Source organism: Epinephelus moara, chromosome 16, assembly GCF_006386435.1.
Source record: "Epinephelus moara isolate mb chromosome 16, YSFRI_EMoa_1.0, whole genome shotgun sequence".
Lineage (NCBI taxonomy): Eukaryota > Metazoa > Chordata > Actinopteri > Perciformes > Serranidae > Epinephelus > Epinephelus moara.
Window position 1 is genome coordinate 22,092,643 of NC_065521.1, and position 22,544 is coordinate 22,115,186.

A 22,544-nucleotide genomic window follows, 5' to 3' on the forward strand; every position below is an offset into this window, starting at 1 on the left:
ACAAGAAACGTACCTAAAAAATAAGTAAAAAAGATAAGTAAAAAAAACCACACAAAATTACCTGAAAGAGATTGCTAAAAATGAAATAAATAATAAATATATCTATTTTCTGTAACACAATTTTAAATATATATGTAAAACTTGACATCTCCTGTGTTTTGTTTGTTTTTGATACTTTTCTAATAACACCTCTCTAACTATGTTCATTGCCTTTTCCCCATGTTTTCTATAGAAGTCACCCCAATTTTTTTTGCAGGTTTTGACAGTTGAAATGTTTATGAAGTCATCTGAACACAGTACAAGAAAACAGATGTTGATCCAGGTTTAAAAAGGGTTAAATACTTACTGTCCATGTTGGCTTTAAAGTTGAGATTGAAAGTTCACTCTTGACTTTGAGTTGACTAAAGAGAGCTCACCACAAGCTACACTGTGGAAACTGAATCATCCAAGTGAATCAACAGCTGTTTTTTGCACAGTAAACCTGAAGACTGTGTCAGTCTGACTTAGGCTTTCTGGTTGTCGCTGACTCTGGCAATAGCAATAACTAGTGCCAGTTCATGTGCACACTGACAGAGATTGGAATGCTCCTGCACCAGTAATGATAATGTTTTCACTACTCTTCATTTTACACCAGTGACTCTATGAAAGAGTGGTTAGTCGGACAGTTATCCTTTAAGATCACATTTCTTTACCACTACAGTCACTAAAACTCTTCTTGGCTTACCCTGACAAATTGGTTTACATTATCCTCCAGATAAAGGCCTCTGGATATAGGTGATGGGTTCTCTGTTATTCAACATTTGGCTACACATGGGGCCCGCCTTGTGTAAACAAACAAACAACATTTAATGTTGGAACAAAACTGTGAATGAGGCACTTTTAGGCGAGACCTTTATGATGCAGAATAACCACTGCTCCACCCAGCTTGGTCTTGGGAAGGTGCTGGAAACATCAGCATAGCATCAGACATCATGTATGCTCTGATGAAGGTCTACAATAAAGTGAAACACTGCATAGATGTAAGTGTTTCTCTACCAGGCAAGACCTTTATAAAATGTTATGTATTTTGTGGAATATAGCAGCGTAAATCGGAGTAAGACACCAGTCAGAATTGCCCATGTACATTTCTGGTTTGATTTATGCTGAGTCAGCTTGTCATAAGGAGCACAGCTAGCCTGTGAATGAGTACAGGAACAGCTGTCAGCTTACATAGTAACTTAGCAGTTGCTTTTCTGTCATACGATCCTATTAGCAGTTAGAGTTTGCCAAGTTGTCAGGGAAGTGTTGATGAAATTTCACATTTACTGAGCCACTTTAGGGACATATTGTCATGTTTTGTACCAGACTGCAACCACTGTTCTTCCTTTAACACCACGACTCTACAAAAGAGTGATAAGTCTGACAATTACCCATAAGATCACATATCTTTACTGTTACAATCAACTGGTATCAGGTCGTGATCTTCACTGAAATTATTCGTGGCTTGCAGGTTTGACCTAGCTACTGTAGGTTTACTTTATCCTCTGGCTATAACGTTTTCTGTTGAGTAGCCCATGCCTCTAGGCCATCTCTTTGTAAACAAACATTTGGTAAACAAGGTGCTAAACAAAACTGTAAACTAACTGTAATAATTAACTGTAACTGCCGGGCAAGTTCATCCCAAAGGTGCTGGGAGGGGTTGAGGTCAGGGCTCTGCGCAGGCCAGGCCAGTCAAGCTCATTAACAAAGTTGCCAAGTTGCTCAATTGTAACTGTAACTTCTAGTATATTTATTTTATTAGGGCAAGGTTAAAATAATCGATTCATTCGATTCAAATGACCCAATTAATCCGCGATCGATCTTTTCATATAGGCTTTTTCCCACAGATGTGTAAGGCTTTAATCCCGTTAGTAAACGAGCTGCGGCGCTAAACTATTAATGACCGTAGCTTTGAGAGGCTCCAATGTTACTGGCTCTTTTATCTGTAACTGTTAGCTTACTGATTTTATGTTTAGGTGGAACTTCTTGTCATGCTGCAGCAGCCGCTCCTCCTGCTGTCTGTACGTCCTGGCTGCTGCGCCACATTTACGTACACAAACATGGAGTAAAGATGCTGCAGTGGAGACAGAGAAGTGAAGTTAGCCTAAGTGGAAGACAATTACGCTAAGTACTGTGAGTGCAATAAAACCTCCACGAGGACAAAGACTATATTTTATCAATACACATGTTCAACAACATGTAAAAATGTCGAAAGGCAATGTTTCAGTCTGCTCTGTCCGCAGTCTCTCATTCACACTGCTAATATTATGTCATAAACAAGCACTGAGGCTTCATAGCGAACAGCAAATTGTTACTAACAAGCTGAAACAACAACTGTTAAAGTCTAACGGTTCAGCTTTGTCTGTCACCTATCTTAACACTTAACAAACACACAATGGTAGTGTTGCAGGACAGGAGGACTGACAGATGTCTGTGGTCATTAATCTAAACTTCACACAGTATTGTGATGTCAGGAATATGATTTGTTTTATTAACATTTTAGATTTGTTTCCAGTGAGATATTAAGTTTATATTGTGACTTTGCTGTTTCAATATTACTGTTGCTGCTTTAGAAACAATATTGAGTTATAAAATATTCAGCTTTAATCCTGTTCTGACTGTATCCTTTTTTTAAAAATAATTCCTTGTTAAATTTGCAGTATTAGTTCTCTGAGAATCTCTTTCACACTAGAGCAAAAATTGGTACTGGAGCTGTATTGTAACTACTGCAGGTTTACTTTCCCCCCTGGCTATAACGTTTTCTGTTGAGTAGCCCATACCCCCGGGTCATCCCTTTGTAAACTTTGGGGTTGGCAATTGCAATGTCTGGTGCTAGTTCTTGTGCGCACCGACAGAGTTTTCAAGCACACCTGCTGTTTTTGTAGTGACACTAATGTGTGCACAACCTGCTTACATGAACCTAAATTTAAATTGTAGTATGTAGTGATTAATCATCACCTTTCTAGGTTATCATTTCTCTGAAGGCATAAGACACACCATCACAATCTGCCGTGAAATCCAGGACATAGAAAGCTAGCTAGCTAACGTTAGCGAGCTTGCTAATAAATACCACATGACGTTATTGGTACATTTCCCACTTTGTTGCGTTCCATGCCTGTCTTCAGATTCACTGTCAGCCAGGCAGCATCTCTCATGTGGGGCAGTTTGTATTTTTCATAGCCAATATTACACAATTGACAGGTTAAACACGGCCTTCTCTACACACACTCGCCTTGCCACTAGAAGCAAGTGTTCTATTTGTCCTTCTGCTCATATTGAATGGAAGTGAATAAGAGGTGAATATTTACTGATGTTATTTTCACTCATGTGTGACTATGCACTTATGCTGATGATACCCAGCCACCTCATCTGTACGTCTCTTTGAGCAAAACGCCTGCCAAATGAATATAAAGACATGTATGAATTACGATTCATAGTGAACACGTCAGGAAAAGTTCCTGTGATGCACACCGTGGACCATGGGATTGTTTCCCTCACACGTCATGTCCATTCCCAGGATGCAACACCAAACCTTAAAACTGAGTAGTTTAATATTAGAAGAGTTTGTGTAGTTTTTTTTGCAGCAGTCTGGTTATGTTTGCATGTGATTTATTCAGTGTACTGTGATGATGATGATTTGCACACAATGCCATAACACATGACACAGCAGAGTACACACACTGTACACTGCTGTAAGGGTGAATACAAAAACACAAAACAATGATGTTCAAGATTACTGTTTGTGTGCAACTGGAAAATTAAAACTCTTTGAAGTTCTTAAAGTCGCACTGTAATAATGACAATAATTAGCTTAATATATTTTATTTATGGATCTTCTACTCACTACTGCGGTTATATTTGGAGTTATTTTTAAGTATTACAAGCAGTGACTGTAGGAGCAAAAGGCCTGGGGACTGTGCTGACCACCATAGCACAGAACCAGAAGGGAAAACACTAAGGGGCTCGCAGAGACTTCAGGCTCGGCAACATTATTTACTTGAGACACTCTACACTGGCTCTGGTATTATAGCTACGCTGAGAATCTACTGTTGTTATCTGAGAACACAAGTATTGGGGAGCATACCCATTAATAATATTCTACATATGCTGCAGCTTCTGTGGTTCTACCCTGAGCTGGACTGAAAGCGGTTCTAACCTTTTAAATTCATCAACATGAGTTGGAGAGGATTCATTTAATACCAAATAATATCATTTTGCATCACCTGAAGTTTGTTCTTAAATGAAGTTTAATGACACAAATTATTTCACATACTTGTGTACATAAGTCCTGTTTAACCTGTACCTCTAATTTTGCTGTCATTGTTTCTAGCCATTGTGTCTATTTATTTGCAAGTACACTGAGTGCAATTCGAAATGAATGCAGTCAGATTCCTCGCATGTGTACACATACTTGGCCAATATAGGTGATTCTGATTCTGAATATATGTTTTAGAGAAATATATGTTTGTTCTTTTCTGAGTTCATACTTTTTGGATATGTGTTATTTCAAAACAAATTTAAGTAAAATTATAGGTAAAATCATTTCTTTTTTTAATGAATAGATATGATTTCATTAATTATATTGTTCTGTAAAGTTTTAAAAAATTAATAAACTGAAAGCTGTACTTCTACTGGGGAAACAGGAGATATGTAGTACTTGCTGTACTATGTACCTTACATATATGTTCATATATTCTTTATTATTACTTTTAGTTTCTTTATTTATCTGTACTGTTGCTGTTCTTCTGCTGCTGCAACAGCTTGCTTGAAAGACAAACTCTTTGATGCTATTTTCTATCTTACATGTATTTTACAACTTTTTATCCTCCTGCAGAAACAATGTTCCCATTTTTTTTCATCCTTGCAAGTGAAATTAAGTATTTCAATATTTAATGAATTTCAAAGTGTATTTTCTTCCATCTGAGGAACAGTGTACCCTGTAAATATGTATCCATACAGACTTCTTTATTAAAGATGACTTTAGAGAAAAATGTTATTGTCTACATTTCTTTAAATCAAGCTAAAGTAAATACATTTTCATTTTGTTGGAGCAGTATCATTAATCAGACCTTTCTTCGAATCAAACTAAATTAAATACATTTTCATTTTGAAAAAGTTATTTTCTACATTTTTTAAATCAAAATTAAACATATAAATCTAGAAATTAGTCCTATACATTTATCTGAAAGTTAGAGTTATTAGTTACTTTATATAGATTAAGATTTTTACAAAGAAAACAAATGTTTATTTTTTTAAAGTTTCTCTATTTGTCTGTACTATTGTTGCTCTTCTGCTGTTCCAAGCAACGGATTCCCCCTCTGGGCATCAATAAACGTCTGTTTATGCATGGAGAATTAGCTGTTACGCCCCTGCTTCCACCCCCTCCCTTGTTTCCTAGCAGGCGCAGCGGTGCGCAAGTTTGCGAATCCTACGTAGAGAAGGAATGACCCGCCCTCCTCTCCCTGTGATTGGCTAGTACTCGTTCCCTTCGTTGGTTTGATTGGTTAGGTTTAGGCAAGAGGAGTAGGATTGGTTGAAGTTAGGGTCAGAATGTCAGGGTAAGCCAATCAGAGGCGGAGTAAGGCGGGGCATTTGGTACGCCACCGTGGTAGTAACCCAGTAACTTTGGTTGGTTTAGCTTCACGTGTGCTACACTCGGCTCTTGCTAATGGGCGGCGCCATGGGCGGTGCTATAGTGCTAGTGGTGTCAAGTCAAACAAACTATACACGAACCGGTTCATCCTGGCTCTCCATTGGCTCGCACAACGGTAAGTCACTGACGTCAGCAGCATCCCATTCGCTATATTATGAGGCATCAAGTTTAGCTGTCAAACATCGGTCCAGTGCTTCTCACACTGCCACACTTACGAACACGTTAGTATTATCTGTACCCGTGGGTAAATGTCTGTCATGGAGCTCATCAAGGATGGATGGTTTACTGAGTCATGCACGCTGTGGCCGGGACAAGCCATGAGCCTCCAGGTGGAAGAGGTCCTCTACCACAAGAAATCCAAGTATCAAGATATTATGGTGTTCAAGAGGTGAGTACTTTTAGCTACAAAACTTGGCTAACGTTGCTAGCCGTTAGCATGTAACTTACTAGCAATGAATGAGCGACCTGAATCTCGTGGGGTCTTGGGAAGTTTCTTCAGCTGGCAGCGTTAACGTTAGCTCACCTGTGTCACGAAACGAGTTTTAGCTCATAAACAAACTAGCCAGGTAGTGAATTAACAGCAGATAGGTAGCCACGGTGGTAACGTTTGTATGGATAACTGATGGAGAGTAACGTTAACAGTAACAGTAGCCGTTACTGACTATTTAAAGTCAGTGGCGGTGCTATTCTGTCATTAAGTGTCTTTTCTCAGCGACACCTGCTGCACCCTGCTCAATATATGTAAACCTTCAGAGTTACTTAGGGTTCATCTGTTAAATGTGCCTCTCACACTTTGCTGAAACATCACTTTTCAGTAAAACCTATGGGAATGTCTTGGTGCTGGATGGAGTGATCCAGTGCACAGAGAGAGACGAGTTTGCCTACCAGGAGATGATTGCAAACCTTCCTCTGCTCAGTCACCCCAACCCCAAGAAGGTATTACTCACATTTATTGCTAGGAAATAAATGAATCTGCAGCATGGCTGACTACACACAGGATGAGTCATGTTTCCCATGTTGATGGTCGGCTAATTTCCTTGTCTTTCTCTACAGGTGCTGATCATCGGCGGTGGAGATGGCGGTGTGCTCAGAGAAGTGGTGAAGAATCCGCTGGTGGAGACGGTGGTTCAGTGTGAGATTGATGAGGTGGGAGCAACAACGCTGATAAAGATTGTGGCTTACTGATTACTGTTTTTTTTTTCTCATACTCCACCTGTGTAACGCCTGCTGATCAGTGTCGATGTGTTCTGCTCTGTAGGATGTCATTAATGTGTCTAAGAAGTACCTCCCAGGGATGGCCAAAGGGTTTTACAGTCCCAAGCTCATCCTTCATATCGGAGACGGCTTTGAATTCATGAAGAAGAACCAGGATGCCTTCGACATCATTATTACCGATTCCTCAGACCCCGTTGGTGAGTGCTATTTTTAAAGTGCTATAACACCTTTCCTCGCCAACTACTACAGGAGGCAATTCTGAGCTCTGCTTCCTTTTGTTTTGCAGGACCTGCTGAGAGTTTGTTCAAGGAGTCTTACTATCAGCTGATGAAGGCAGCGTTGAGAGAGGGTGGAATTCTTGCTTCCCAGGGTAACTTTATATTGCACCACATTTTGTTGACAGTTAGAGGAAGGCTATTGAGTAAATTTTCTTAAGAACTGACTTGAGCAGAACCGCATGACACTTTCTCTTTTCAAGCCTACCAAAAAAAAAGGTTATTTCTCATGGCTTTTGTTAACTCCTCTGGAGCTTTTGTATTCCCATTTGTGCAATCGGTGTTCCACCTACCTCAAGATCAAACAATGCAAAAAAAGAAGGCATACAGGGGATTAACAAGCCACTTTCTTCTTTCACAGGCGAGTGTCAGTGGCTCCATTTGGAGCTGATAAAGGAGATGCGCACCTTCTGCAAGACCCTATTCCCCGTGGTGGACTACGCCTACAGCACCATCCCAACTTATCCCAGTGGCCAAATTGGATTCATGCTCTGCAGTAAAAATCCTGTAAGTGTGCTAGTCGTTCTCCATTTGCCACAAACTGCACACCTGATTGATGTGGGGATTGCCTATAAATTCCACCAGTTTATAGTAGAGCGATTCTGTAGCACAGTTAGTTCTCTGCTGTTTCTCGATGACTGAATGTTCTTTTTCTTTTAATTTAGGAAACAATTTTCAGGGAACCAATGAGAACACTGTCAAAAGAAGACATGGAAAGTATGAACCTCAGGTATTACAACCCTGACATTCACAGAGCATCATTCGTCCTGCCCGAGTTTGCAAAGAAGGTAAATGTTGCTGACATCATTTTTCATTTCTAATTTGAGAGCAGTTCTAAAGTGTTAACGCATATTTGCTACCTCTCACTCATTGTCTTCTTGATCATTGACAGGTACTGAATGAAGCATGACCAGCAACAACAGACCAGCATGTTCATCCTCGCCCTGGCCCTCAGATCACAAATTAACAACCTTGTTCAGTGGCTTCTTCACCTCCTCAGCACAGTTCAGCACCACTGACGAGAGGAGCTTCCTAAAGATTTTATTGGTGGAGGTACCTAACAATCAGCAACTTGCTGAGATCTGCGGTGAAAGTGTTAGTACGTTCCAGTGTCACCTTCCTTCCAGTCTTACACGCTCTTTGTGTTTATTTATTTTGATGATGTATTTGGTTTATTTGATTTTTACTGTAATTGTGCAGAGCAGTTTAGCGGGCTGGGCTGAGTGGAAGGAGCATTGCCGTCAAACCTGACCTCACTCTGAAACTGTACTGTCTCTCGGATTCACTGCATCTACACATGTATGTGATACGTTGCATACCACATAGAGTATGTGCATGTGATGTATTGCTGTACTTTTATTTGTTAAATATCAGTTTGTGCTCATAGGAAAATACACGGTTGCCATGTATCATGACTGTAAATTCAGAATACTTATGTGTCCTCTACACATGAACCCTATAGTGCCTGAAATCAGTTTGTTGTTGAAAAAAGAAGATTTGTTCTGTATCAAAGTGTACCAGGCACATAGTGGCCTCGAAGAAAGCTCAAGTGTTAGTAGATGAGAAAATTGTCCCTTTAAAGTATCACCAATTTAAGATGAAATAAATCTGCTCAGCTTTGACCATCAGTTTGACATGAAGTCTTTAATGTTAACAGTGTTAAAATGCAAATTAAGTACACGTTTAATTTGGCACTATAGCATTAAAGCTTTGCAATGCTTTAAGATGTGAATTCATTATGCAATTATTAACTTGCATTGTTGGGTATTGACTTGAGTACCGGCAGTAGGCTAGTGTTGTAGTAAGCCTTTATGATCAAACATCTTCAGTTGCTACCTGTTAGTTGTAAATCTACATTGAATCTGTTGACGAATAGTGTCACACCTGAGCAGTGAATTTGTGATTTTTATAAGAACTGTAATAAATTGGTAACATAAAAGGTTTATTCAGGCATATGCTTCGTTATTTGCACAGATTTGACACAAAATGCAGAACTACATTTTGGTTCATTTAGCTCTGGGTTCAGAGTTGGTATCTTTAACCCTTTGAAGCCTGAGCAAATTGGCTTGATTTCTTTTAAAAACATGGCAAGGAGGCAGTGAGCAATGAAAGAAGAAATGACCAAAAAAAAACTGCAAGAAATAAGTTAAAAGAGAAAATTACAATAAAAGTTAAAAACAAAGAAATGAACAAGGAAATGATATAGAAAAGGTGTATTAAAATTATAGTATTTGTGTACTGTATTTTTTAAATATATAATAATTATAAATATAATTTCCCCTAGCTTTTTCTTTTTTCCCTATTTAAAAAAAAATAAATCAAAATCTATTAATTTTTTTGCTATTTGTTGGACATTTTTACCAAGTTGCTCATTGCCTTTTTCCCCATGTTTTTGAAAAAATGTACCAATGTGCTCAGGGCTCAAAGGTTTAAAAGGAGTGGCACTTCCTAAAACAACTGTGTTTGTTTCACTGTGGCTGCAGACTGTGGCACCCAGAAATGTTTCACAGAGGTGGATAAATGGGGCCACTGAAGATCTAGGGGTGGCACACCAAACCCAAAAGCCATAACTGAATTTCAGGGATTCGATAATGCAGTTGTAGTATGTAGGCTAGTTAAAAACTGTGTCAATATGAGAGATAAGAAATTGCATACTGATATATTTTAGTTTAACATCTTACAGTTAACATTACTAATTATCTGATGTGCACAAACTAATACTGGTACAGTTAACATTTTGAATTCCACAGCAACACTGTGCTAATGTTCTGTGTTAGGTGATTCATTGTTCTCCAAACAGACGTGCATTGATTGTAAGGAGCAAAACATTTACTGGGAACAGGCCTTCTCACCCATTTTTATTCAGATATCTTAAGGTGAGAGTTCAAGGGACTCCGTTGAAAACTGCCAGACCAGTTTTTCTCTTGCTTAACTTTGGTGGGTTACTCATTAATTGAGCTTTAAGACAGTTGTGTCGGCCTCAAATTATTTTGGCCAGCATTTGTATGATGATGATGATCTTATTCTGGTCTTATTCTGTCATAAATCCCTGAGCTAATCTTAACCAGTTGCAGCAATGCTTTCTCACCACATGCAGGTTAATATGTAATACGCACTGCAAATGGTTACCCCTGAACATCTTGTACTGTAGATGCTAGTACGAAGAGCTTTTTTGCACTAGTAAGATCCAGGTGCAGTTTCAGTATTCAAGCACAAGATGGCATCCTTTAATTTGTAATGTGTAGGCTACTGTAGTCTCATTGCTGAGGTATACAGGAATGCATTTAAACATTGACAAGACACTGTTCAGATTCACCAAATGCATATTCGGAGAATGTAACTTTGTATTCTAGGGTTTCCTTGGATTTGAATGAAAAGCCCTTTGGCTCCATTAAATTGTTCAGATCAGTGAGTGTTTTGCTCTGTGCAGTGACACTGTTGCCCTCAGTTGCATCACGTCTACTGATTGTTGTGTAAGACCTCAGCCCTCGCCACTTTTTTATTAAAATGTGACCAGCCTGCGACAGCGCAGTGCGTTATTGTCATAGTGCCTTGGCTGTAGTCAAGGTTGTTTGTGTTGATGAGGGTTCACATACTGTAATATAGGAAATAAAGCATACGTCCAGTGTCTTTCATTAAACCCACTGAAGAAGTATCCATAAATATTTAATTAGGTGTTAATGTGTTTTAACTATAAGAGTATCTGCACTGCAGTAACTGAACTCTGAAGACAATGAATGACTTGTCCTTAGAAATTCTTATGTAAGTTGAATTTAGGTGGATCCAGACACATTTACCCACACGTCCAGAGTCACCTGTGTAATAGAAAACACTCAACACATAATCCTCAGATGATCTTTGAGTCAGTGTTCCTTTGTGATCCCTTTCAGAGAGCTGTTGAGGTGTTGCTGGAAGCCTTAAGTGAAGCAGATGTAGTGAAAATGGAAACTTCCATGAACATTAATAAGATCTGGGAGCACCCAGACCTATCGTCATGCTGACGTTTTTCCACTGTTTGAAGTCTTGGGGCTTCAGGCTGGATTGCAGATACTTATAAAGAGCCCAGTCGTTGTAGAGTCTTCAAACACACTGAATTGCCAATATAGCTCTTTCAACAGTCAGCTAATCTTTAGATTGGCTCTGGGACTTCTTACGATCAGCCTTGTATGAAGAAAATACCTCAAACACTGTTTTGAAAGCACAACAAATCCATTTCAACATACCAACCAAGGCGTACTGGAATATAAGTACTGTATGTTCCCTGCCGGTAGCGCTGTCTAAAGACGTCACAACAGTAAACTCTGGTTTGTGCTTTTTCAGCAATGTTTGCTGGAGAGCAGCTTCTCAAACACTCAAAACTATTTCTTCTCCCACAAGAGCGTATATTTTATGCTGTAATTAACTTTGTATAATCAGTATAATTGGATTTTGCAGTAGTTTAGGAGTAGCTGGCACAAATCTTTTTTTTTTTACACTGTGAATTACATTCATGACATTGAGCTACATACAGTTGGCACAATATTATAAATGAGAAATAGATGTGTCTTTATGTAGGCTGCATTTTTGTATGATCTCCATATTACAAAGGAAAATGCATCCTAAACATAATAATTTGTTGCCACATGAAGGCAAGCAAAAACTTTGTCTTTCTATAGCCATACTGTCCAGGGCAAGCATTTCAAAGAATACTGTGTAGGAGAGACTTGGCTGAGAAAAAAGGTACTCATTGTGAATGTGCACTGGGAGCCAGAAACCATTTCTCACTGGTTTAATCCAAACAGCTTAGTCTATAGTGTTTTGTGAATTTAATTGAGCTGCAGCTATGTCCTAAAATGCACTAACTGAAATATATTGTGCTCTTGCAGCTATTGTTGCCACCAGCAGAATGCGAGTCCAGACATTAAAGGGACAGTTCATCCCAAACACAAAAATGCATGTTTGCCCTCTTATCTGTGGTGCTGTTTATCAGTCTAGATTGTTTTGGTGTCAGATGCAGAGTGCTGGAGATGTCTGCCTTCTCCCCAATATAATGGAACTAAATGGCACTCGGCTTGTGGTGCTCAAAGCGCCAAATAAATTTATTTAAAAACCTCAACAGCAATGTCTCTTTTCAGAAATCATGACACGGTTACTCAAGATAATCAACAGACTTTGTTGTGAACAGTTTCATGTAGGAACTATTTTCTTTTTACCAAACTACACCGGCTAGCCGTATCACTGCACAAACACAAGTATCTGAGCTTGCTAATATTACAGCTCAGCCGAGGAGGACACCATTAATATTTATATTTCATGCTGTCAGGAGCACGAGCCTCTTGTCCATGAGTAGATGCACACTTCCTTCTGCATGGTGATACAGCTGTCGGGTGTAGTTCAGGAGAAAGAAATTAGTTTCTACATGAAACTGCTCACAACAAGGTCTGTGGATTATCTTGAGTTACCGGGTCTTGATTTACAATACGATATGATGCGATGCGATGCGATGCAGTACAGTACGGTACAGTACAATACGATATGATACGATGCGATACAATATGATACGATACCATATGATAATATACGGTACTATATGATACAATATACTGTATATTCCCTCGAGGGAAATTTGTCTTGGACTCAGGAGCTGTGCAAGTATTGCTGCCTTCAACCCGCTCTCACTCCGAAGTCGTCGAAATCTGGCACTTGGGCAGTGACTTGCAGCGTCAGACTGATAAAAAAAGCCATCCTTTAAAGTCAACAGTATAGTTTAACGGCACTCGGTGGCATCAGGGGGAAACGCTTCAGGACACGAACAAAAGTTATGATGGTGAAAGTCTGAGTAGGGCAGGTGGAAGGGGTGGTGGATGGGTCCAACAGACACCGACTTTTACCCAGGAGAGCGGTGTTCATGTCTATAAGATTATAAAGCCAAACCGTGTTCTTTTTTCCTAAACCTAACCACGTGTTTTTGTTGCCTAAACCCAACATCACACAATGTTGTACTGACGTAGTGCATTTATTTTGAAAGAGACTGTATGAAAATGGTAAATTTCCTATGAAAACGGAAGTGTGTTTTGAAAGAAGACAATGCATGTAACAGGCAGAACTTGACATGGCATCCCAGAACATCAACAACCAACGCATGTACCTTTCACGCCGTATCTGGTCATGGTAGGTCCCTGACTAAACGTGGATATGTGATGAGGTCAGAGTGAGAATGTCATGCTGCCTTACAATAATAGTCCAGAAGAAATTAAGCATACAAAACACATACTACACAGAACAGTATTGCACATCAGCCACTCATGTACTGCACATAACACCAGCACACAACAGAGCACCATAAGCAAAACACAACACAACCCCTAAGTATCAAACAACATCATTTAAAATCTTAAATTAGGTTGGCACAAATGAATTTTTAAAACGATTCCGTTTAAATTTTGGCATCCTGTATCGTGGTAAAGAAGGTAAAATCTCGTACTCGGTGTGGAATTTCTGATTGCTGATGAATTTTTCAAATGTGTTTATTTGGTGCTTTGAGCACCACAAATCAAGTGCAATCAAGTTCCATTATATTGGAGAGAAGGAAGACATTTCTACAGCTGATATCTCCAACTCTCTGCAACTCTCTCTAGACTGATAAACAGCACTACAGGTAAGAGGAAACATATGTATTTTTGATTTTGGGATGACCTCCCCCTTTAACATGACCTTTTTGGGTGTGTGTATTTAGTTGGAATATAGTTTTAATTTGGTGGTACATTGGTGCAATCTCTCATCAGTCTTTTCCCAAAACCTGTCAATAGCATCTGTCCTGAACCAAAGGCCACTGTTTTGTTTTTAATTCGAATAAAAATCAGTAAAATGAAATCTCCAAAATTGCCCATGGTAACAAAGACCAAAGTTAACAACTCCATTGTATGTTTAGCACTGAATTGCTGACGAATAATTGCTTCCTCCTCTTTTAACAACTGTTTACTCCACTAGACTGGTGATGTGCATTTCCTGAAGGCACTTCCTCAAGTCACAGCGAGTGTCAGACCGCTCAATTGTAATCTGCAGGTGTCAGAGAGGCTCATAGAAGCCTTGTGACAGCAATCAGATGTCGACAGAAGTACAGTGTCAAACACTAGGATGTGTAGATATTAAGTCAGCTTGTGGTCAGTTTGTATTTCTTTCTTTTTTTGATTGCTGTGGCAGGGAAATGTGACCGTTTCCTCTTTGAGTGTTAGGCCAGTTAGAGTGCTTCACACAGTTGATGAGCTGTGGAATTGTCTGTCCACCTGCGTGAAGAGGTCTTGTTTGAGATCGTCTGTCATAACTGTCAATACATTAGTTACATGTTGATGTCAAAACCTGGTTTTAGCCCGGTGATGTCATCGCCTGCTGCAGATGTTCCCAATTTGTCAAAAAGGTTAAGTGTTCTACGGTTTCATTTGTTCTGTCCTGAACCCTTCATCTGCCCTCCTCTTCCACGCTCACATACACATCCTCCCACCCCCCAAACACACTCACACATACACCATCCACCCTCCGTCATACACCCACCACCCCGTACGTCAGTGGCAGACAGGGGTAGAGGCGTATAAAAGAGTGAGGGACTTTGGAGGTAGAGCAGAAGAAACATCAGTGGTTTCCACATCTTGTGACCAGCTGCCACCAACTGCACTGCACTTTCTCCACCACTCTCCTCTGGATCCCTGAGCTGCTCAGACCCTCTCTCTCTCTCTCTCCCTCTCTTTCAAATACACACTCACTCACACACTCCTATTTCTGTGAGCCTCCTGCTCCTGTGGCTGTAGCTCTTGTCCGTCACCTGCACTCCTGTCACAGCATGCAGCTTCTGGTGGTGTTAGCAGCTCTCATGGGGGTTCTGTTCAGCGTTAGAGCAGCCGCCGTGCTTCCTGTGGAGGACAGGAGCTCCATCCACGTGAACAGGGTGAGGAGATTTTTATTGCACATGTAGTTCATGGGAAATTGGGATATTTTATAAGATAGATTTTTCCATTTTTTTGAGGGAAAAATGTTTGAATAATTCAATTTTTTTAAAGAAGTATTAAAAAATCAAGATTGCTTAATAAACTAAAGTAAATAACTTGTGGTATTTTTAATTTTATCTATTTAAAAAGATCATTTATAGAAAGTTAGTACAGTCTTTATTTCATCCTGTTACTCATAGCATCTTAAATGTGAAAGTAAAAATAATATCTATGTCTTGAGCTTCCCAGTAAGATAAGTGTAAGATGTTGAATTTTCACATTCACATTTCCATGATCCAGTTTCTTTTATAATATGTTCAAATTCTAATAAATGTGTCTGATTTTTTTTGTCAGGAGCTGAGCAAAGAGCGCAAGGAGCTGATCCTGAAGCTGGTGTCCGGCTTGTTGGATGGAGCTCTGGACACCAACATGCTGCCGGGCGAAGCGGCACCTGTGGACCTTGAGGAGCCGCTGGAGTCTCGTCTGGAGGAGAGGGCTGTCTACAACAGGCTATCACTGCCTCAGCGCGACCGCAAAGCCCCCTGTAAAAACTTCTTCTGGAAAACTTTCACCTCCTGCTAACAGTGCCCAAAACCATGCAGCTCTGCCTGCCTACAGTCCTCCTTCCCTGCCAGCTCCACATGAACTGTAGTAGATCTCAGCTGTACATATGATCATCTACACCTGTCAGACATGCAGCATCTATGGACTTCACTGACACAGTGTGTCTGTTTGAATATTAATTATTTATGTATCTATTTATGTTTACAATGTATGTATCTATGTATGTAGCCGTTTCTTTCAGGGTCAACAATAAAGCATGGATATAACATTTAAAATGGAAATCACATTTAATTGCTTTTGTAAATTGTTCAAAAAAAGAGAAAGGTCATATTTTCCACCTGCTTCTACAATATAAATGCAAAGTCAGATCTCATGCAAAAATGATGGCTGTATTTTTATTGTGGAGGAGAACATTCACCACACAGAAGTTGTGGAAAAGGTATATATTTCCTTATCCACAAAAAAACAAGTTGCAGTCGTAAATGGCACACTGAGGATACAAAGACAATTTTCACCGTCTGCTGCTCTTAAGAGGCATCAGAGTGCAGTTCATATTTGGGCAGCCTACTTATTCTGCTTCGTACTCCTTGCTGTTTGTCTTTGTAGTTTATAGACAAAAAATATCCTCAAGGGTAAAGAAATATCGTACAAAATATTCCAATTTAGAAAGAAAAATTGATCTAGTAGATCCTTAAATTAATAGCCTATCATTTCCAGGCTGCAAGTATAAAATTGCTGAATTAAAATTATGTTGTTCAACAATTTATAGCTATAAATATAAATATATTTTCACCCAACTTGGTGACAAGAGTCTGCAATGTGAGAGATGTATTGTATATGTCTTTGTGCGTGTTTTATTCATAGTCAGACAGTGGTCCTTATTAATTCCTAGTCACAAGTTGAGCGAGACGCTTCAGTGACTTATCACAGGTTATGTCAGTAAATAAATCAGAAGCTTCCCCCGTGTTCACTTAATGCTGTCAGCAGCAGCTATGGTACATGTAGTCTGGGAGGTGGAAATCTGTTGCACAATAGAACAGTTGGGGGAAAAAATGCAAGTGACAAAAAAGGTGTGTAGCGTTGATATGAATGTGACCTCACTGAATGCGCAGGCAAGGCTGCAGTCGCATGGTGAGATAATGAAGTGCTCCCCGTGTGACCTTATCAACCCTGCCTTCGATTCTTGCTGCAAACAAGATCCTGCGTTGGCTAGCGGCGGCCCGACCCTCAATCAGTGACACTGCAATTACCACACACTCTCATACCCCTTCTGGCATACATGTACGGCCATTGTGATATGTGTGTCTTTTAACCACTGACTGAGGTAGGGAGTGGAGTGGGTGCTGGCTACAATCAAATATTGACTTCCAAGCTGGGCCCACAGTCCCTATTAGTGAACTGATGGATTTCATGTGGGAAATTAGATGCAGGTAAAATATCCTGCAGTTCGAGCCAGTTTAAATAAGTAGTGGGTTTTTTTAGAGCTGTGAGTAGATGGCTAATCACATCACTGGGGAAAAACAACCACCAAAATAACACTGCATTAAATAGAGGACTGCTAAATAATGGAGGCAAATGTCTGATCATTAAAGGAGCACTTTCAGTACATTATGAAATAATACGTATTCAAATCTAACACAATATATAGGGTGTTTATATACACACATACTTCCTGGCATCTTTTCCTTGTGTGCTAATTTCTTTACTGGCCCTAAGAATAAAAAAAATAAAATAAAAAAAGTTTCTTAGATTTTTTTTTTAGGTTTCATCATANAATAATACGTATTCAAATCTAACACAATATATAGGGTGTTTATATACACTCATACTTCCTTGCATCTTTTCCTTGTGTGCTAATTTCTTTACTGGCCCTAAGAATAAAAAAAAAATTAAAAAAAGTTTCTTAGATTTTTGCCTCAGCGTTGTAGGTTTCATCATAACAGCCCTGCAGTGTTGATCGGGTCGAGCTGTGTGTGGTATGAATAGGAAAACTGGCAATGCAGAATTGAATCCAGATTGGATCTCAGAGCAAAAAGTTCACTCGGCTCCTTTGTCACTTTCCATCTGTTGTGCTGAGGAATTGTAGATCAGTATTTGCACAGCAAAGGCCTACCTGGAGAAATAGCTCAAGGTTTATGTCTTTACTGAGCTCTATATTAAAACGTGAGATGTAACTGGTGTTCTTGTTAACATCAGTGAGTAAAAAAATAGCTTGAAATAGGTTGAAGTTTCCTGCCAGAAGTAATTTATCCCCATTGCTAAGTAGGCACTGGGCAATAATCAAATGAAAGACTTGCAGTGCAGTGTGTGAATACTTAAATAACCTACAATAATGTACCAGAGTCTGGAGAAATCCCACACAGCCAGAGGAGAGGCAAAGCTCAGAGCAGTTTCCTTGCACTTTCGCCCCATATACTTTCCTCAGCTGTCTCATTATCTTCTAAAACAGAATGAATAGGAGATAATGGCTCATAAATGTGCTTGTTTCACAGGTGCAAAGACATGAGCTAACCTAAGTCCACAGTGCTGATTCAATTACAGGTGGAACATTAAAGGCCTCGGCAATGACATTTTATTGACGATGTGTACGTATTTGCAACGGAGGAAAAAAATGCTCTCGTAAGATCCATCCTGTTTTTTATTGAACAAGGCTGCATAATCTCCTGGAAACACCACTTGATGGTGAGTTACAGTTTCACAAATTTCAAAGCAATGTAATTACATGGTTCTCGCAACTGCTGGGAACTCTGCTCCGCCGCTCCCTTTGACGATGCTCAGCAGACAAAGGCTTCTGTGGGCTTACTTGATTACAGTTCATCACGCAGCATCTTTCAATCTTACACGCAGTAAAAAACACTGTATCAAAATGACACATATTCAGGTTTACAGCTCGTGGGAGAATAACTAGAGTGTGTTAGAACAAAAGGAACAATCATTTTTTGAAGAATGGAGAGAAATGTCAAACACAAAAAGGTGTCTAAGACTGAAAAAGCAGCATCGGATGCCAATCAGTAAGGGCTGAGATTATAAGCACAAAACAATTTGATGCTGGTCGAGGTGCTGTCCACTCCTGATTTTATGGCCCCCGGGCTCAAATGAGCGTGTAGAGGAACAACATCAAAGCTGATGCCTGCAAGCAAAGCATTTTATTGGCTTTCCTTTTGATCTGAAGGAGGAGGGAAAGAAGTGCTCAGGCCTAACTGTGTAATTCAAATTTAAATGTGACTTCATATGTGCCGGTGTTTAAAAATAACAAAGACTTTGTTGGTGCTTTTCATAGGAGGAAGAAACAATTTCAAAGTGAGCCCACTGTGGTTACATAAATGAGGAGAACAGCTTTAAAGTTTATGGGATGTGACTATATATGGTGTGATTTCAGTTGATGATACATCCCGATGTATGGCTCATGATTTATATTATATCATGTTTGGTAATTAATCTTTCTGCAACTGGGGAACGGTATCTAACAATCAACATTTGATATGTAAATATTCACATCTAAATATTAACACACTGTTTGATAATGAATGGTGGGCATCGAGTAGAGAAAATATTCAACAGTTTAGTTCATTAATAGACATATTGACATTTAGTCAAATCATCCATCTATTTTTTCCATTATCTACAAATACATCTAACATGTGATCATGAGCATTGTAAGCCGTGTCAGCCTCACTGAATGCTTCACGGTCACTGTGTTTGTTTCTGTGATTCACACATGTGTCAGGCTTTGTTTCATCCCCCACTAGAGAGAATTTAGAAACGGTTAACATCAAACGGTTCCCTAACACTGGCCTCGATCGGTCAAGACAGGCCAGATTAACACCCAGCACTCGGCTAATGCTTCTGAGTAAAGGTGTGAACAGTCAGGTTGTGTGGCGATCGCCTGCTGAAAAAAAAGACCATGCCCTCTACAACTGTCAACAAGGAGTTACATTATGCTGAAAGAAAGGGACTGGTATTATGCTTTGAAATGAAATGTGTTACACGTCTGGGTTACTGCAGCTGGTGTATTGTTTTATTGTTTATGGAAAACAGCCAAATATGTTACCATAATTATGTAGATGACACACAAATCTACATTTCCATATCACCAGAGGACTATGGTCCAAAATAAGCACTGAGCAAGGGCCTACTTACCTGATCCTCTTTGTTCCCTGTGGAACGTAAGGCTGCGACTATCCGCTTCCATATCCTGTGCAGCATGCTGTGCCTCGCCCCAAGTTGGATTTGCTGTTTTCAGTTCTGAGGTCACAGTTTTTCACCAGGTTATTTTTGGCCTCATTTCGTTCCTCTTTTCAGACGGAGTCCATCTCAAGGCTATTTTAGAAATGCGGTCCTGGGGCCTCATTACAGAAACTTCCTAAGTCTCAAATCCTGTCTTATCTCAGCTTGGGATGACATTTAGGATTTTTGGTACTCCAGAAACATGTTTCCTAGCTGCATATTAGGTAAAAATATCATCTTAGAATAGGAATATAGATATTACAGTACCATGCTATTTTATGAATTTCCCAACTTGGTAATCCTAAATTAACCAAATCAGATATTTCCCATAATGAAGCCCCTGGCATGGTCTGAGGACATGTCTGAGCTACACACGTTTTGTACAGATCGTCATCGGAGATCTTCTCTGGCCATATCTTCTATTGACATCTATTGTAAAAAGCATTCATCTTTTTCATGTCACTCTCAGCCACTTGCCAGCATTCTGAGCCGTACAGCAGAATTGATTTAACATTGCCCTTACAGATTCGGATCGTTTAAGTTGTACTGCTTTGACTTCCAAATGGTTTGAAGGCTTGCAAGTGCACTACAAGCTTTCCCGAGCCTTGTGCTGATGTCTTTGCCGCATGCATTGTCCTACTGAGGAAACTTCCCAAATAAGAAAACTCTTTGACATATACAAGAGTTACCAACCACAGTGACTGGTGCATTTGGGGTTGAGTTCATGCCCATCACTTGGGGTTTGGAGACATAATATTCAAACCCATCTGTTTGGCAAATCAGTTCGTCCTATCCATCTTTTCTTGCAGGTGAGTATGATTTGTGGAGAGGATGGCCAAGTCATTAGCATAATCTTGTGGCTCGGTGAAGAGAGTCCACTAGATGCCTCTGAGCTTGTCTGAGTTGGTTTTTCGCATGGTCCAGTCAATAGCAATCAATGCAAGAATGCAGATTATACACCTGTTCCCACAGGGAGCTACTTAGTGAGGTTTACGATGGCACTACACTTAAATTGAGGGTAAAACATTCCCATCAGCTCAGTCTATTTGGAGGAACTCCATAGGATTGCATGACCTTCCACAGGGTGTTACAGTGGTAGCTGTTGAAAGCTTTCTGGAAGTCAATTAAATTGATGTGTAATGGATTTTTTTCACTCCAGGCATTGCTTGATAATGTTAAGGTCTGGTAAGTAGACCCTCTGTCCTGAAGCCTGCCTGTTCCTGCCTCAGTTTGTGGTCAATACAATACAATACAATAAGTACATCAAACTAATCAAAGTTTGGATGTGCTGGAATTTTCTTCAATTAAACACAAAGGTGTTAGTGCGTGTGAGTCCCATGTGTGCATCTGACTGGCTAGCTAACTGCTGCCACTCTGCACTGCCTTCATACAATGGTTACCACTGACACTGGGAAGCATAGTGCCTACCCTTGGGTCCAACTCCCCCCACCCTCCACCCTAAAGGCCCGAACATACTCTGGCGGAGCGTACGCGGAACGGACTCCGCGGAGGTCCGCGCGGACTCAAAGCGGACGTCCGCAAGCCCTGTGCGCGCAAAGCTCAGATTTTACGACCGCACAGACTCCGCTCCGCGCACCAGTGATTGCTCGGCATGTATTTTTCACATCACGGGGATTTTTCACGGACATTTTTACAAGAAACTACAACGCGGAAGTGCGCTCGACTATGAAAGCCCGAATGACTGCGGACATTCCTCGCAGAGTCCGTTTCGCTTATAGTACGCCCGAGTATGTTCGGGCCTTAAGGTTGACACAGTTAGCTCTGTCAGCACTGTTCGGCTGTTAGCACCGTTAGCTGCTAGCCAGCTCAGCCATCTCCATGCTGAGAACAGTGTGCAGACAACCTCTAAATCAAAGATACATTTTGAATACTCTATAAAAGCTCCTTTTAAAGTCTCAGCAGGAGTTGGAAAAACTTGTCCATGCATTTACCTTCAGTATGCTCAACAGGCCTCCTGAAAAAATCGATCAGACAGCTGCAACTGATTCAGAACACTGCTGCTCAAGTCCTTACTAAGGTCTTCAGTTTTTATGCACCACTTATCTTGAACAACTCCCAGCAAACTGCAGCTCTCCTTTCTTTTAATCAAGGCTGAAGACTTTTCTGTTTGCCACTGCCTTTTGTTGAATTATTATCAATTTCTCATTCTGCACTGTAACATTTATTCTTGTATTTTTATCTGAACTTGTTTTTAATGTCCGGTCTCTTGGCTCTTGAATAACTGTTTTTAATTGTATTTTAATGTCCTTTTGTGGAGTGTTTCTTTTGCAATTTTGTCCTGATACTTTTAATGATATATGTAAACTAATTTCAATTGCCCTGTTGCTAAAATCGGCTATATAAATAAACTTGCCTTGCCTTGCTTAGAATGTCTCACATATACAAAGCATATACTGATTCAATGTGTGGGCCACCAGGGTAAATTGGAAAAATAAAACAACCTAAACTGTTAATGCTACAGCTCAGCCAAAAAAAGAGAAGAAAACCACTAATCATACCCCTCCTGAATTTTATTTCAGACATTATACATTAAGTGTGGATGTTTTGTTTAAAAATCAGAGATGGAGGCTTTGTGCAGTCTATAGATAGTACTTGTACTTTATTAACCCA

General features: G+C 39.9%; 2 protein-coding genes across 2 annotated transcripts; both read left to right on the forward strand.

Moving 5' to 3' along the window:
* The first annotated feature begins 5,836 nt into the window (after positions 1–5,836).
* Positions 5,837–9,111, forward strand: srm (spermidine synthase). The gene is made up of 8 exons (XM_050063954.1): positions 5,837–6,059; positions 6,487–6,607; positions 6,725–6,817; positions 6,930–7,083; positions 7,173–7,256; positions 7,523–7,668; positions 7,827–7,949; positions 8,054–9,111. The coding sequence occupies exons 1-8, from the start codon at positions 5,920–5,922 to the stop codon at positions 8,069–8,071; spliced, it is 879 nt and encodes a 292-aa protein (XP_049919911.1). The 5' UTR covers positions 5,837–5,919; the 3' UTR covers positions 8,072–9,111.
* Positions 9,112–14,726: 5,615 nt separating this feature from the next.
* On the forward strand, positions 14,727–15,975 carry sst7 (somatostatin family member 7). Its single transcript, XM_050063960.1, has 2 exons — positions 14,727–15,082; positions 15,477–15,975. Exons 1-2 carry the CDS (start codon positions 14,978–14,980, stop codon positions 15,702–15,704), a joined length of 333 nt encoding a protein of 110 aa, XP_049919917.1. The 5' UTR covers positions 14,727–14,977; the 3' UTR covers positions 15,705–15,975.
* Positions 15,976–22,544: the final 6,569 nt, after the last annotated feature.